We start from the raw sequence: 18,146 nt of genomic DNA, 5'->3' as shown, positions 1-18,146 counted from the left end.
GTTGTGCAGATAAATTCTTTTACCTAACAATTATTTAGAGCAATCCATATCTCCTACCCACAAAACCATACCCACACCTATGCACATGACATTGTAGCTGTACATTGGGAACATCTCCCTGTGGATGGATAGTAACATGCAAATAAGGAAGATGTTCTCAATGTACAGTTATGACGAGGCATGACTAGGTGTGGGTAGGGTTCTTGTTTAGTAGGAAATCTGAACTATGTTTAGAATGGGTACGCTCATCTCCTATCCACAAATTACTCTTTCCACATCTCTACTGATGAGACACTACCACCGTGTATTGGGAATATCTCCAATGACAAAGGAGACATTCCTAATGTGCGGCTGTAGTTCCCAGTGGACAGGAATGTGTAAAGAGTTTGTGAATAACAGATCCCAGGTCTAGAGTGGGACCTATCTTATGGTGGGCCTTGATTATCTAAACATACATGGAAGCCTAAGAGGGTACTCCTTGTTATGATAAGGATGCCCTCACTGTAGCTTGTCTGATCGCACATGCATCTATGAGGCCTTACTCTTTAAGTTCAGTTTGGAAAGAGTACAAATACAAATATGTACGGTATTAATACATACAAAATAATACAGAATACAAGGTTTTGCACTCTACATATTTGTATCAATACTCTTTCGGAATTGAGCCTTAGCAACTCCTTAATACACTACAATATAGGGCTGTTTGGAATCGGATCTGATTCACTTACATCCAAATTTTTTATTATTGAAACTTCAAATCAAAACCCTTTGTCAGAATCCAATCCAAAAGAAATTAAAGAATTAAAAAATAATTATCTTTTAGGCTATGTTTGGTTTGAAAGAAAATGTACGTAAAAAAGAAAAGAAAAGATAAAAAAACCTTTACAAGCCTTATATAGGTTTTCTTGTCTAATTCCCTTCCTTTCCCTATTTTTTCCTTCAAATCAAACATAGTCTTAATATATACATATCTAATATATTTATATAAAATATATTTTCTGAATCCATAAAGGCAAAAATTTATTCATAAATGCTCAAATTACAAATCCAAGAAACAGAAGCAACAACAAAAGGCGAAAACAAAACACTACGCGACAAACTAGACTTGCTGAACACACAGATAGAGTACTCGATCAAGAAGACTGGGAAATAAATAGCTTGTGAGCCCTCTGCAAATGGAGCAAAAGTCATGAGACACTCAACAGGAGGACAGTCTGCCTCCAACAAAAATAACTTTATATAATTATATAATATCTATATAATCAGATTATATATATAAATATATATATAACAGCCTTATTACAACATCATATACAATATATAAAGACAATATCATCTTCTCCTCTAGTGTTTCTTCCAAATATTAATTAGCACCTAATAGTCTATTAGGCCATAATAAAATGAAATAAAATATTGATAAGTTTACGTTAAGACAAAATTATGAATGGGAATCTTTAATTACCTTAATTCCAACCTAAATTAACTAACTAAATAATTTCCTTAGTTACTAATCTACAACTTAATACTCAATATTCTAGTTTCTTTTGCAGTGAGATATACACTTCCGTCAACCTCTAACTTAACCTTCGCAATACAAAACATCTGGATTCAGGAGTCAGGAGTCCTAGTTAGTTGCACCGCATCGTATATATAAAAGGGTTGGTTTGAAAGCTTAAACCACCAGAGTCTTCATTAAAACTTAGCAGTTATGAACAATATAAACTCATTCCCAATCTTGGGGTTCTCAAAGAAGGTTTGAAATTAACATAACTATTCTTTAAACTACTTGGAAGAAAGAAGGTTTGAAATAGAAATTTTAATAAGTTACATAAGTGAGAGAGAGAGAGAGAGAATTGTGAATGAAGCCTGGGAATAGGTGGGAATTGATAGGGAAGGGTTATTGGCCAATAGGAAAACACGTAAAGTATCAGTAGCTATAGAGATATATAGTCTCATCTTATTGGGTAAAACAACAAAAGGGACTTCTCATCTTCTACCGATAGATCGACCCACTTTCTTCTCCTTTCGGTGCCGCCTCTTCCTCCTCTTAATCCTGCTGTTATCATTAGTAGTCTTGTTAGTTGTGATTCTTGAAAGGCAGTCCCCAGTTGTGTGGCAACAAATCTTGTTGATCGACACAATGGAGGACTCGGTATCTGGAGGGAGTGATGATGGAAAAAATTGCCCACGAGGACATTGGAGGCCTGCTGAGGATGAGAAACTCCGGCAGCTTGTTGAGCAATATGGCCCCCAGAATTGGAACTCTATTGCAGAGAAACTTCAAGGGAGATCAGGTAAGATATGGAATACAGATGAGTCTCTCTTCCTCCTCCTCTCTCTCTAATCTATTTCCAGAAGCTGAAACATTGGTGTTAAATTGAAATTCCAAATTCCAAATTCTAGGTTCTCTTGGGCCAACTTGAACATAATTTCAACTTTTCCAGATGAGCTCTGAAGATATATCTGGTAGAATTGAATCGGTTGCACCATGATACAACAGATTATTTTTCTTTGTTTCGTCTTTTATTAATCGACTTCCATGATAAATTATAAAGATCACACACACTTACGAATGGGTTTTATTAATTGTATCTTCTAAATCATACGTTCTCTCTATTTGCAGGTAAGAGTTGCAGATTAAGATGGTTTAACCAACTTGACCCAAGAATTAACAGAAGGCCATTTTCAGAAGAAGAAGAAGAAAGATTACTTGCAGCTCATCGAGTTCACGGCAACAAATGGGCTCTAATAGCTCGGCTCTTCCCCGGCCGAACCGACAATGCCGTGAAGAATCACTGGCATGTTGTCATGGCTAGAAAACATAGAGAACGCTCCAAGCTCCATGGCAAGAGAGGTTTCCAAGACCTTCTGCGTAACCCCAGTAGCTCTTCCTCCTATAACTTTCTTGGCAAGTGTTCAAAATCCCAAGCAGAGAATCAGTCGAAGGAATTCCACTTCAATTCAAGCGGATTCCTTGAATTCCAAAGCCATGGCAAAGATAGATTGTTTGTGGCATCACCATCGTGTTCATCCCACACATGGGCATTTTCTGGTTCAACCAATACAACCGGATCACAGTCAATTGATATCTTCCACGGCGGAGGAAGGGATTACTTCAGTTCAAGTTCACATGCATCAGACCAGTCTCGTTATAGCTACTGTACTACTAATTCTTCCATCTACAGCGGATGCAGGAGCTTCAGTAGTGCACCAGTGCTTCATAACTACAAGAGGGTCATCTATAATCCACATCTGAATCATAAGGATCATGATGAGGGTTTTGGAAGTAACAGAATGATCAAGAGTAGTGAGTTGGTGAGGTTTGGAGATGATTTGATCACACAGAAGTTAAGAAGGAATTCGGAGCAAGAGCAAGGAGATGACTCCATCAAACACAAGGATGTCCCCTTCATAGATTTTCTTGGTGTGGGCATCTCTTCTTAATTACACTATACAATCCTTCACATTTAAATCTTCCTTTTTCTGTAAATTTAGCTTCATACTTTTTCAACTTCTCTTCATATTTCTTGGAATATCAAAATCATCAAAGTTATGATGAAGTAGTGAATAGGATACTAATCAGTTCCCTGAAGGGAAATGCCAATGGTCCTCCTTAGCAAGATCATATGATAAGTTAAGAACTGCAAATCTGAACACTGCAAAAAAAAAAAAAAAAAAAAAAAAATCTCCTACACAAGGGATGCCATGAATTTTGTTTTCTGTAAGTGATAACAATGTCACCTTTCGCTTGAGCTCAGTCTTGATCACATTTCTTGCTGTGAAATTTTCATATGAGACCAATATTATAGGTTGGCCTTCTTGTATGTGCTTGACACCACAATGTCCAAGGATTTTGGTGTGCGAAGATTATAATTATGTTTATGCAACTCTTGAAAACTTCGCCCTACAGACATGATGGGACCCATGAAAGAATGGGTTAGAAGACAAAGATTGACAGTCTTCGTTTCACAGGTCCACCTTAGACAAAGAGATACAACAGTGACAAAAAGCCAAAAACTCATTGTTTATAACTGGCATTCCTTCTTGGTCATTTGGGGTTGAGAGAGAGAGAGAGAGATTCATCTGGGTAATGTTCCCTGTTGTTTATATTAAAATAAAAATCTGGAATTAACTAAACACGTGCCTTAACCAAATCACTGAATTAGATAGTTTAATTGATGGAAAATTGGTGAATGACTTATAGATAAAATCATAAAATACAATGAAAATGTTCACGCTTATACAATTATGCATCGCTCTGCATTCACTTTGTGTTTATATATATATATTTTCTAGATAGCATAAAGCATAAAACTCATCGATTATGCCAAATCAAACCAACAAGTTGGTGAGATTAATTCATGAGAGTGGTATATCCATCGAAAAAAAAAAAAATTCATGATCAGTTGTGTGGGCTACATCCTCGAATGCTACTTGATATAGAGGAAGGTAATTAATAAGGACAGAAAGGCTCAAATCTAGATTAATTTGTTACAAACAAACAATAAAATAAATTGCATTGTTGGGCTGAGGTTTAATGTGATCTTGAGACTTCATAAAATAGTCTGGGCCCTGGGGAGAGTGGTTCTAAAGCTGTCAAAACATGGTGGATCAGTCCCAAACTGATTATTAATCGTCTTAATTTATAAAACAGACCCGGCCCAAAACAAAACCAATTATTAATTGAGGGTAATTGGGTCAGACCTAATTAGACCCTATCATATATTAGACCTGATTAATTATATTTGACATCTATGATTAGAATAATAACTTGGAACTTCACGGTAAAATAGTTTATTTAACTATTTATGTGTTAATAAAACAAGTGTTTTAACCAAAATTATTCTATAAATTATACCCTTTTAGACAAAAAATATAACAAAAACAAGAAAAAAAGGAGATCTTTGTATATCATTACTTGGTTTAATTTGTCCCTTAACCAGTTTGGAACAGCAAAAAACTGACGCAGCGTGGAAGCAATGAGAACCGGAGCTGTCTATGCAAGCACCGGGCGTTCGTTAGCACCTAGCGAATAACACGATTTCTCTAGGAGAGAGAAAAGGTGGCGAAAATAGGAAGAAGAGAACTTGAAGAAATTCTGAAATCTGAAGTAAGAAATTGATGAATAACTTTGGAAAAATAGCAGTATTTATAATACATTTGGGAGTTCTAAAAGAACTAGGAAAGAACATGAGTCTTGATCTTGATCTTGATCTTCTTGGGCTGTCTTGATAAGGTCGAATCCTCTTGGAATTCTTGGGCTTGATCTTCCACCGTCCGATCTCCCTGGCTCTCCTTATGCATGAATCTGGGAGTCTTGGATTTCTTGATGCTTCTTGGAGTCTTTGTTGGATCTTGATTGAAGTCTTGAATTCTTGCTAATCTTGGAAGAGTCTTGATAAGCTTGGATTCTTGACAAGTCTTGGAGTCTTGGAAGAGTCTTGATGGATCTTGAATTATCCTTTCTTGGCTTATCTTGGACTCTTGGCCTTATCCTAGGAGCTGCCGCCCCTAGGAGTGAGACGGGCCTTGGGATGGGCCTCCATCAAAAACGGTCTCAACTCAATTATTAATCGGGATATAAATTACAAAACCAGAACCAACATAATTGGTTCAGTTTTGTTCGATTCTGTGGGGAAGACCTGATCATTGACAGCTCTAAATAGTTTGGACAAAATAGGGTCTTCAAAGTAAGTGTCATCAGAAAGTGTTACAATGGGTTTGATGAAAACGTTTTAGCTTATAGATTCAGAGAAATTGTTATTGCTAACTGGTTGATTGGTTCAGTTATTCGGCTTTTCTATATTTATAATATATATTATATATAAATATATGATATAAATACTATACTGTAATATTATATTTTAAATAATATAATATTATTTATGAGGAACCCCTCGTTCCTCATAAAATTATGCATTTGGTTAACCAGCGTTTTTTTTTTGTTCGGTTTTTCGACTTATTTATGAGGAACCCCTCGTTCTAGCTTGTAGATTGAGAGGAGAAATTGTTATTGTTATTCGGTTAATTTGCTTTTTAGGCTCTATTTGTTTGCAATGCAAATCTGAACCAGATAAAATTATGCATTTGGTTCAGTTTTGCATTCATTTGTTTGTATTTATGATTTGCATTCCTATATGATTCAAAATTTGTATATTTTTTGTTTCTTTTGAATTCACTTCTGGCAGTGTCAACTTTGCATCCTAAGAATTTATGCAAAGTTTGCTCCACCTTCCTCCTAACTCAATTCTTTCTCATATAAAGCGGTGACGACATCATCTTGCACCCTACCTCACTCCTAAACAAACTCTACTCCTAATACCTCCATTCTCTTTCATTTAGGCTAAGTTTGACAGTATTTATTTGAAAAATAAGTGCTTATCTTATGAATATTTGGTGCAAAAGCACTTATTTTAAACAGGGATAGTATAGGCATTTTGAAAATGACATAGCGGGCCGACCAAGATAAGCTAGAAAGGAAATAAGCATTTATTGTTGAATAAGCACTTAAAATAAGCCTAAAATTTTGGGCTTCTCAAATAAACACTTATTTTGGGCTTATTTCCCAAATGCAAATAAGTGCTTATTGGTGTGGTCCCGGCCCAAAATAAGTGTTTATTTGAATAAGCACTTATTTTTGGGCACTCCCAAACTTAGCCTTAAAGTGGAATTCAACTCCTATTTTACTTCTCACAAACAAATAAGACAAAGTCAAATATGAAGCAAAAGTAAATCAAAGTTTACGCCCAGCTTTATCCGCACTTCCATGCATTTACACTAGTGCAAATAAAGTTGATAAGACTATAAGAGTGTAAGTACAAAAATGTTCAGTGCAAATACAAGTAGGGGTGCTCACAGTTAACCGAATCATGGGGCATTTTTTGGAACCAAACCGGTACTATTGGTTTTCGGAAAACTGGTAACCAGAATTGAACCGAAGCCAGTTGGTTAACCAGTTAACTAGTTCGGTTAATCGTCAGTTCAGTTCGTCGATTTTTTAGTTTTTACAATATATTTGAAAAATATATAATAAAAAATTATAAATATATAAAATATTATATTTTAAATAATATATAATATGTTATAAATATTTATTAATTTATAATATATAAAAAATATAAATATATATAATATATATAATATACATAAATATATATAGAAATATATAGAAATATATATATACTTGTTGGTTCGGTTAACCTCCGGTTTTCTATATTGGTTAACCGAAACCGAACCGATACCTTCAATTTTTTAAAAACACCAAACTGAAACCGAACCGACCAGTTTGATTAACCAATTTTTCGGTTCGGTTTCGATCGATTCGATTTTTCAGTTATTTTTTTTTGCTCACCCCTAAATACAAGGTTTAGGAATACAAATATGGACAATAGAGAAGGTTTTGCACTAAAGGCTCAGTTTGGAAGAAATACAAATACAAATATGTATTGTACAAATACATACAAAGTAATATAAAATAAAAGGTTTTGTGCTCTACATATTTGTATTTGTAATCGTTCCAAATGGAGCCAAACATATTTGTATTTGCACTTTTTCCAAAAGAGTAGTTTCATTGGCAAATGGCCCAGTCATTAATGTCATTTTGATGTCTCTGTCTCTTCCCACATTGGGTTCTCTAATTGGATGCATTTCCCTTTTCGTATTTAATAAGTTCAACTGGATCATCATTCCCTCGATCTGTACCTCCATCTGTTATCTAACTTGAGTTCTACTTGTACCTATTCCCAAGCAATTTGACGCGCTCCCAACATCTCTTGATAAGCTACAGATAGTGATATTATGAAAAGCTCTTAAGAAGGCAACGCCATTTGGGACGTGAACGATCATCAACCAACCTTTGAAGTTTGAAGAAGTCGGTTGGTCACCACTATATATGCAGCAATCCTTCTATAGCTGCCAATAGTTTCAGTGATTTTTACAGAACAGTTTCAGTGTCTCAAATTAAGCTAATGCTGTGTTTGGTTGCTAGTGCAATTAATTTGTACTACTACAAATAAATGTATGAGTGGAAATGAAAAAATGCAAATTTTGATTTAATTTTGTTTTGGATTTTACTTTATTCTGTTTTAAGTCTTATTTTGTTTCATTTTTAATGAAATTAAATAAAGTAAGGTAAAATTTGAAATAAAAATAAATCAAAACTTGCAGCCAAATCAATTGCATTCCCATAGTTTTACATTAGTGCAAATAAATTGCACTAGCAACCAAACACAGCCTAATTAAATGCCTTTGCTGCACTAACAACATAACATACAGCAGGACGTTATTAGACATGCATACTAGCTTTTCTATAGGTTGCAAAGATATTGGGGCTTTACTTGGTGCTTAATACCATTGTCTAAACCCTAAACCCTATTAAAATTAAAGGGGTAAAATGTTTTTAATTATATTGGACGCATATCCTCCAAGCAGCTGGTAGGAGCCAAATATTTCTAACATTTGCTGAGATTTGATTCAGTCCATATAAGACGATGTTCACACCATAGTCACAGCCAATTGTATTAATTGTATATTGGAAATATGTTCATATTTGTATATTTTTATTCATGAAGAAATAATAAACTGAATCTGAGTTTATGTTTGCTTAAGCCTCGATACCTAGAGATTCCAAACCCAAGATCAGCCTAGAGTTCTTTAGGCCTGGGGCGTCTGCCCATATTTATGATTTTAGTTGTGTTTGGGACAATATCTGGTTTTGAGAAAATGGTGCCACATCGGATTTTGAGAAAACGGCAAAAATTGCATCGCAATATGTTGTTTGGTTATCCATTTTCTCAAAAAATCAATAGAAAACATTTTGTCATTTTTTAAAAGCTGCCCATCTTAGAAACGTCACTTTGCACGCCCCTATAAATTAAAATGATCTAAAATTGTTTTTTTTTCCTAATTTTATATGGGTCGTTGATTAAACCTTGTAGTGTTGCAACTTGGGCGGATTTGGGTTGGATTCTTTTGTCAAAATTTAAATGGACCCGGCCCAAAAGTTCAAGCGTGAAGCAGTGTAAAATGTTAAATTGGGCTAACCTGATTTGCACGCCCCTAAAACCTTGCCGCCTGAACGTATGATGAGCTGATGATTTAGGTGAAAACTTTGAATCTAAAACCTGAAATAATTTATAAAAGTGAAGTGGTATCATTACCAAAATAGAATAATAAGTAATTAAGCCCGTCAATTCTCTGGGTCAAGCGGCCAGATCCAAACCGGTCCCAAACTCTAATGCAGACCTATTTCATAAATAACTGTACTCAATATTTTATAACTGTTTATCATAGTTTATTCAAGGTCCATTTACCTTTGAATCGGTCGAAATCCTGATACATCCTCTGTAGGGGCATTTCGAGAAACTCTCAATATGACATATATCGGCTGATACGGCCTGATATGTATGATTGAGCCAATCAATATGTATGTATTGATACTTTAAATCTTGAATTTCTTTATAATAACTTCATATAAGATTCATAGGTCTTATTAGGTTAAACTCGACAATTGAGCCAATCAATAAATAGATTTGGTTTTGGGTCTAATGCAGACCCTATAGGGTCTGGGTCAGGTACAGGTCTGTGTGTTTTCTTACGGGATCGGGTCCAAATCTACCCTGACCCAGCCCATACCCGACCCATTCACAAGTTAATGTTCGATCGGCGGCAATTCTTCTCCTGTTAGACGTCTCTATGAACTATCCAATCAAGGCTATTAATAAATTGGTTTTACATGTCGTTGCTTTAAACCTAAAGAATCATTCAAGTTAAAGATTGATTAGGACTAGTTGGTATAGAAGGGAAGAATGTAAAGTTTGTAAATGAGATGGGATTTCTCATAAATTTTTATTCTTGATTAGTTAGAATCTTCTTGGTGTAAGTCTTTAATTAATACCAAGTCAAGCCGTTGTTTGTTGAATTTAGATGTTTTAATAAATCTCTACGCCATTGAGGAGAGATGAAAGGACATTTGCCAAAGTATATGGTACTTGCTTTTCAAAACAAAAGCAACTATAACATCGGCGGAAACATGATGTGGTCGCTGTTATTGTTTTGAAAAACAAAATCACAAAAATTGGCAAACAGCCCCTTATTCATCTTTTTATTTAAAGAAAAATCACATTTTCTTTTCACTCCAAATATAAGAATGAAAAGTAATCAAAACCAAGGGGGTGTTCTACTACATGGTAACGTGTCATGCCCAAGAATGTTCCCAACAGCCCAGGGCCCAGGCTGTTGGCCTCCAAGAGACAAAGTTTTCTCTTCTGCAACATGATAAATGTTTGTGTTTTCACTAATAAATGTGCATGTGTATTGATTTGAAATTATCAGATAAAAATAATAATTACAGTTTTTTTTATTTGAATCCATAAAACACACATAAGTAATAAAATCATGGTGTGTTGGTGGACTTAGATTTCATATTTTTTTGTTTAATATGATGTATAATATTAGAGATATGTGCAAATTTTTGTACTTTCTAAAATTTTTTATTTCTATCTATTTTTTCTTTAGTTTTACTAATATATAATTATGAAATCATCAACTGATCCAGTTGAGTTGAAAGGAAAAACGATTTCATTTTTGGGTGGCTTTAAATTTGCTATTCCATTTCCAGAATTAATTATAAAATATTATTGGTGTCAATTTATTTTATATTTTTGTAATTTTTTATATTTAATTATATAACATTATGGGTAGGCCCATATATATGCCCTATAAGGTTGAACCATTAACGCACCTAGCACCACCTAAATAGGAATATAGTTTCGTTTCTATGATTCTTTTAAATTTTATGTCATTTCCATCATTAATAAAATTATTTGTTATTTATTATATTTATTTTTGTTTAGTATGCTGAATAAATAATGTTAGAGAAGTGTCCAAATTTTTTCACAAAAAATTTGTATTTTATATTTATATTTATTTTAATGCTTTTATTATTTAATTATGACATTTTGGATTGATCCATTTGACCCAAATGGCTAAATTACTTACCTAGCACATAAACAGAAGAACAACTTCATTTTTAAGTTGGTTTTAAACACATATGTTCTGTATTGATTGGATATATTAATTTAATAATTAGAATTTATAGGTGAAAAATAAAAGTACATCAAATATAGGATGCAATGGGAGATAATTGAATAATGAAGTGAAAAGATCCTTAAATATAGGATTTATTGGTGAGAAACAAAAATACCTCAAATATAAGATTTATGAGAGAGAATGAGAGCTAACTGTACGTAGGACTTGATGCAAAAAATCGAATGAAGTGAAAAGTAATAGTTTAAAACATTTTTTGTCGTCATAGTTAAAGAGGAACCAAATTCAAAAATAAGGATATTTTTGTTCATAAAAATAGACAAAACCCATTAATTTAATATGCCTTGAATATATGATTTGATGAGAGGGGGAAATAGGATGGAATTAAAAGTATTTCAAATAATGTTTTTTCCCCTCACAACAAAGAGGGACAGGGATTAATTAAAAAATAGAGGTATTTTGGTCAAGGAAAAGTCCAAAACTATACCTATTCCCACTTTTAATAGTAGTATAGATGTAAATATAAATATAGATTTATTTTTTAAATTAACACATTAGAAAAAAATTACTATAAGTCCCCGTTCGTTTTTCAGAAGTTACTTACTTGAGTAAATGCAAATACCTAGGTAAGCTTTTCTTGGGAAACACTTTCCCAGGTAAGTGTATTTATCCATGTTCTTTTATTTCCCAAATAAAAAAGAAAATGACCATTTTAGCCATAAAAGTCCATTATTAAATGGGGCATTTTTGTCCCATTTAAGTGTTGAAATCTTTTCCCCTAGGTGGGAAAGTTATTTACCCACGTAGGAGATGGTTATCACTTACCCGAGTAAATGGTACCTAGGAAAACAAACTTTCCTTGATCTCCACATTAATCTAAAAAAAGAACATGGTATTCTTGGTCAATGGGAACCAAAATCCCATTGACCAATTTTCCCCCTATCAAAATCCAAAAAAAGAACGCCCCTAAATGTTTCACCAAAGTTGATGGTTTCTAAAGTTTTACATTGCAATATGTGCAAAAAAAACTACTTCCAATTTTCCTAATATTAAATAATTCTTAAAAAAAATTCATTTCTTTTCCTTTTATTAGATATGATAAAACTATTGAATTTTTAAACTACATTATACGTACAAGAATAAAAAAAATATTTAGAACAGTCTAAAATATACCCTTCCTGATTGCTACTTCAATAGTTATAGGGGAATTATTATATATTTTTCGGTTAGATTTTTTCTTTATTTATATCAATAAGATGTTCAAATGCATTCAGTTGCTTTGTACCTATTTCAAATTTTTGGAGCACTGATCTTATGAAAAAAAAAAGAGAGAGAAAAGCCTAAATTTAAAATTGTCACTCGATGGACAAATTGCCTAAATCGTAAAAGGAAATCAGCACACAAGGGGGGCTTGATTGATCAACCAAATTTGACAATCATGGTCGATCAAATAAGCTAAGAGATACATGGGCCCAACCCCTCTTGCCAAGTGGCACTTGGCTTTAAATAAATGGAGACAAATCCAACTCATTCCCCTAATTTGCATTTAAATGGATATCATACAATGATCACCGATATGCCAATTTAGTGGGCCCCATTTCAATCAAGATTAAATGGTGATTAATTGATTAGTGGATTTAAATCAATTCAAATCTTTCAAACCAGCTCATTGTCTAATGGTGAGCCTCCATAGATAGAGGAGAAAACAAGAGGAACCTCTCTCAGGGTTTTTCTTTCGACTCTCTGCCCCCCCCCCCCCCCCCCCCCCCCCCCCTTTGAGAAGAAAAACGAAGGAACACCCGCACCAAGATCAAGGTTTCCAACACTCAAATTGCTGCAACTAAATCCCTTTCATGATCAAAGATACACCTCTCCTTCAGCTCTCTCTAGTAGCTTCAAAATTCTATTTTAGCTTTTCTTGTGCGAGAAGGAAGAACAAAAGATTTCAGCTCCTCAACTATTGAAGTTTCAAAACTGTTAAAACTTCGTGCCATATCAGCTGAAAGATTTTAGCCTTCGAACTACTACAATCAAAAGCTTACCAAATTATTGCAACCAAAAACTACTTTCATCAAGAAAATCCCCATCAAATCATTAGAGTAAGGGACCTCTTGCGGTTGAAGATTGGTGCCGCATTGCATTGTAGTCAATGGCTGATTATCGAGCAAGCTCCTAAAACTACAATTAATCATTACAAGCTCCTTATAAAACTACAAGTTGGTGAGCTTTCTAGATCATGTCTGTGACAAGCTACAAATATAAGTTCAATCGTATCCCTGAAATAAGAATCAGAGGGTACTCTTAAAAAAAAAAGAGTTTGTATCCCACTTACATTTCTCAAAAAAAAAAATAATTAAGTTTCTTTGAATTTGTCTTCATTTTTTTGTGCTCCAAATTTAGCACGAAATTCGTGTCAGCAAATTTCAAGCACGCCTGATGGGACCTCTCTTTCCTTTCATTTCTCAAGTCGGCATATCAAATTTTTGTAAGCGGTTTGGACAAATGGCTCCAAAGAAAATTGTTTCAAGCATCATCGTGAACAAGAAAAATGCCACATATAGCTCAAGCTCGTCCGGTTCAAGTGCATTTTTAGCCTCCAACTACAAGAGGCCAACCACCCACCTTATGACAAGGTCTGGAGATTCACAATTGATTGCACCTCTTGCCTTCTATGGAACTCAAGGGGTCCCTTCAAAAGTCCAAAATTCCAAAAATGGACCTTCAAGGTTGTTGAAAACAAAGGACGCTAATACAAAAGGGGTAGTATCGAGAAAAGAGTTTGTCATAACAAATCCACTTGAGCATCCGAGTGGAAGAATGCCCATGTCGGACACGAAATCTAGTACTGGATCAAGGTTCAGCTCCCATCCCAACTCTCCTAAAATTGGAGGGTCCAATTACATGCAAAGTTGCTCCTACGCTTTAGTAGCACCCATCATGATGGCGGGAACTACTATAGTGGAAGAACAACTTGTTGAGATGGCTACGGCCATCACTAAGTTAACAAAGATGGTGGAAGAAGAGGATCTTCAAATTACTTCTCTCATGAACCAAGTGGAATAAATGCAAACATCGACATCTAGCCAGGGACCTTCACACTCACCAGGATTCACCCCACAAGTAAACCCTCCCTGAGAGGAGTTGCCGAAACGTACTAACGTATGGGATGCCCAGCATGCCTTGGTTGCATCCCTCTTAGTACAACAACTCCAAGACATGATAGCTGACACGATACGTGCTTAGTATGGAGGTGTCTCACAATCATCCTTGGCGTATACTAAGCCATATACTGAGCTTATTAATCATATGCTTATTGCAATTAGGGTACCAACCTCGAAGTTCCAACAATTTGATAGAAAATGTAACCCTAGGCAACATATTGCACACTTCATAGAGACAAGCAACAATGCCAGAACTTTTGGTGACTTGATGGTGAAGAAATTTGTACGATTTTTACGAGGAACTGCTTTTGACTAGTACATTGCCCTCTTTTCTGGATCAATTGATAGTTGGGATCAATTAGAAAGAGAGTTTTTAGATCGCTTCTATAGTACTTGATGTACTATAAGCATGTACGAACTCACTACCACAAAATAGAGAAAAGATGAACCAGTCATTGAATATATCGACATGTGGAGAAATCTCTACATTAACTATCAAGATAAGCTCTTAAAAGCTTCCGCTATTGATACTTGTATTCAAGGCATGTGTTGGGGTTTGCATTACATCCTCAAGGGAATAAAACCTCGAACATTTCAGGAATTGACCACCTGCACTCATGACATGTAACTTATCTTGGCTACCTTCGGAGAACATCACCTAGATGATTTCCAAAGGGAAAAGGAAAAGAAAGGTGGTGAAAATGAGACAAAATTGTTTAGGCCAATGCAAGTCCTAGCAACCTCAATAGCCCCTCTTAAGGTTATTAGGAAGAAAAAAGCAAGAAAAAAATAAAATCAAGTATTCAGCAAGAGAAAGAAAATCCAAAACTCACTCTTAAGGAATTGGAAGAGGTGTATCCATTCTCTGACTTAGATGTTCCAGAAATGTTGGATGCCCTTCTGATCGAAAAGCTTATAAAGCTCCTTGATTGTAAATAACCAAAAAAAGAAGGGCAAATTGACCATCCAAGGTATTGTCGTTACCATCGGGTAATCAGCTACCCTATCGAAAAATGTTGTCCTCAAAAACAAGATAATGCAATTGGTTGAGTTAGGAATGATCAAACTAGATCCGAGTGAGGACATAGAGGCCACAAGCATGACAACAGTTATAGCTCTCCAATGCCCTCATTGTCTTGTCATCTATGAACTTACACCGGGGGCATCACTAATCAAACAAAAATCCCTAATGGCCCTTCTACTTGTTGCCATACACTGGGGGTAGTGCTAAGTTGAGCACAAGCATAAGCCTTACGTCCAAAGGAAATTCCTTCACCCTGGCCCACCACATCACTCTCAAAAGATGACTGGACCATTATTACACAAAAGCCTCTCAAAAAGATGACTGGAGCGTCATGTGACTCACTAGTCTTCACTTATGAACAATTAAAGATGAATAAAAGGAGGGTTCGATCACAGAAGCCTCCCAAAAGCAAGAAAAGACAAAGCAAGAACATTTCTACCTAACCACTACAAGTGGTAACTGATGAAATTTTGAAACAACTCCCCCGACTTCCAATTACTCTACAAGAGTACATACAAAAGGAATTCTTTTGTAGAGGATGTGTAGCTGTGCATACAATCATATGTTACACGAAAAGAAAATGAGTCAAATTACTCAAAATTCACTCCTATATATGAGCCTAAACTATCTATCCTCCTAGATGCGAGCTCTTGGATATGAGTTTAAACTATCTATGCTCCTAGATACGAGCTTAAATGATATATTAAAAAAAACTCACTCAATTTGCTCATAGTTATGAGCTAAAACTATTTGTGCGTGCAAATATGAACTTAAACCATCTAAATAGAAAAAAAAAACAATAACTCATTCAAAATGTGCTCTTAGATATGAGAATAAACTATCTACGAAACTCCCAAGTATGAGTATAAACTACTCGACTTCCTAAACAACTCAAAGTTTGCTCCCAAATACAAGCCTAAACTGTCTACAAGACTCTAGAGCATGAGTATAAACTACTGTACACCCTATGAGCCTAAATTATTTATGCTCCTAGATATGAGCATAAACTGTCTACAAGACTCCTGAGTATGAGTATAAACTACTTAACTTCCAAAATAACTCAAAATATGTTCTCGGATACAAGCATAAATTGTTTACAAAAGTCCATCCCGAGTATGAGTATAAACTATTCAATTTCCAATATAACTCAAAATATGCTCTTGGATACGAGCATAAACTATCTACAAGACTCCTGAGTATGAGTATAAATTATTTGACTTCCAAAGTAACTCAAATGTGCTTCCGGATAAGAGCATAAACTATTTGCAAAACTCCAAGAGTATGAGTATAAACTACTAGTCATTTTAAAACCACTCAAAAATTGTTACAAGACTCCTGAGTATGAGTATAAACTATTTGACTTCCAAAGTAACTCAAATGTGCTCCCGGATAAGAGAATAAACTGTTTGCAAAACTCCAAGAGTATGAGTATAAACTACTAGTCATTTTAAAACCACTCAAAAATTGTTATAAAACTCCCGAGTATGAGTATAAATTGTTTAACTTAATAAACAACTCAAAATGTGCTCCTGGACACGAGCCTAAACTATTCACTAAGCGCTCCTAGATAAGAGCCTAAACTGTCTACAAAAACCCAAAGCACAAGTACAAACTACTTTATGAGTTACGTCATGACTTGATCCCTCTAAGGGGTATGTATGCAACCATAAAAGGTGCAGTCACAAAATAAACAAATTATTTGTTCTACTCCTAATTAGACCTGTTCATGGGTCGGGTAGCCTGACAGCTCGACCTGGCCTGGCTTGCACCCCGATCGGGCTTGGACATGTAATTAGGTGCGCGAGCCTGACCACAGGTCCAAAACAACAAGCCCGACTGTGTTTCGGGCCGGGCTCAGGATTTATCAAAAAAGTCCAGCCCAAGCCTGGCCTGAACTGACTCAGCATTATATATTATATATAATATTAAATATATAATATATATTAATATATATATATATACATTTTTTATTTTTTCTTTATAATCTCTCTCTCTCTCTCTCTATTCAGTTGCTTCAGCAATAGCAGCGGCATGAGCTAGACTTCGTGCTCGGGCCCAAGCCTAGGCTTCGGGCATTTTATGAGGGCCGGGCTCGGGCCCAAGTCGTAGGCCCAATGGTCAGGTCGGGCTCGAGCTCGGGCCTTAAAAAAATCTGTTAATGCAAAGTGAAAGCCCGGCTTGAGCCTGACCCATGAACAGATCTGCTCCTGACTCTTACGAGTATAAACTATGAATGGCAAAACCAAAAAAAGAATCTTACTCATGGCTTGCAAGAGTATGAACTACTGATGGCACAAAAAAATTCTCTACTATAAACTAAGTGGTTTAAGAAAAAAAAAACTCATGGTCCACACAAGTTTACACTGCGAACAATCCAAGAAATTTTTGCTCTTACTTGCAAGAGTGTAAACTTTGCAAGTTGATGGTTGCATTGCCAATTACAATAACAACCACCAACTTGGGGGGCATTTGTTGATATGTAAATTTTTTGGCCCAAGAACTGAAATAAATAGGGCCTAATGAGATTGAATAAAAATAAGCTATTGGGTCCACTAAGAAATATAACAAAATTAGGCCCAATGAAGATGTTGGATGGGACCCAATGTATTGGCCCATTGGACTAAGGAAATAGTTTCAATTTTTTTGTGCACAGATCTTATGACAAAAAAATGAGAGAAAAGCCTAAATTTAAATCTGTCACTCAATGGACAAATTGGCTAAATCTTAGATTGGGAAATAGTAAACCCCATTTAAAAGGAAATCAGTACACAAGGGGGACTTGATTGATCAACCAAATTTGATAATCATGGTTAGTCAAATAAGCTAAGAGCTGCATGGGCCCAACCCATCTTGCCAAGTGGCACTTGGATTTAAATAAGTGGGAGACAAACCCAACCCATTCCCCTAATTTGTAT

The 18,146-nt window shown here is 35.2% G+C and overlaps 1 protein-coding gene across 1 annotated transcript; it reads left to right on the top strand.

The window, feature by feature from the left end:
- Positions 1–1,988: 1,988 nt before the first annotated feature.
- Positions 1,989–3,774, top strand: LOC104599571 (uncharacterized). Its single transcript, XM_010262169.2, has 2 exons — positions 1,989–2,294; positions 2,624–3,774. Exons 1-2 carry the CDS (start codon positions 2,141–2,143, stop codon positions 3,442–3,444), a joined length of 975 nt encoding a protein of 324 aa, XP_010260471.1. The 5' UTR covers positions 1,989–2,140; the 3' UTR covers positions 3,445–3,774.
- The last annotated feature ends 14,372 nt before the right edge of the window (positions 3,775–18,146 follow it).

The sequence above is a fragment of the Nelumbo nucifera genome, chromosome 1 (assembly GCF_055504915.1).
Source record: "Nelumbo nucifera cultivar China Antique chromosome 1, China Antique-T2T, whole genome shotgun sequence".
In the NCBI taxonomy this organism is placed as follows: domain Eukaryota; kingdom Viridiplantae; phylum Streptophyta; class Magnoliopsida; order Proteales; family Nelumbonaceae; genus Nelumbo; species Nelumbo nucifera.
This window is presented reverse-complemented; position numbering and strand designations above follow the sequence as displayed.

Excerpts from the sequence above, each read along its gene's own strand:
- LOC104599571 (XM_010262169.2), top strand. The coding sequence starts at position 2,141 with ATGGAGGACTCGGTATCTGGAGGGAGTGATGATGGAAAAAATTGCCCA. Across the intron at positions 2,295-2,623 it reads GAAACTTCAAGGGAGATCAG|GTAAGAGTTGCAGATTAAGA; the intron begins GTAAGATATGGA and ends CTCTATTTGCAG.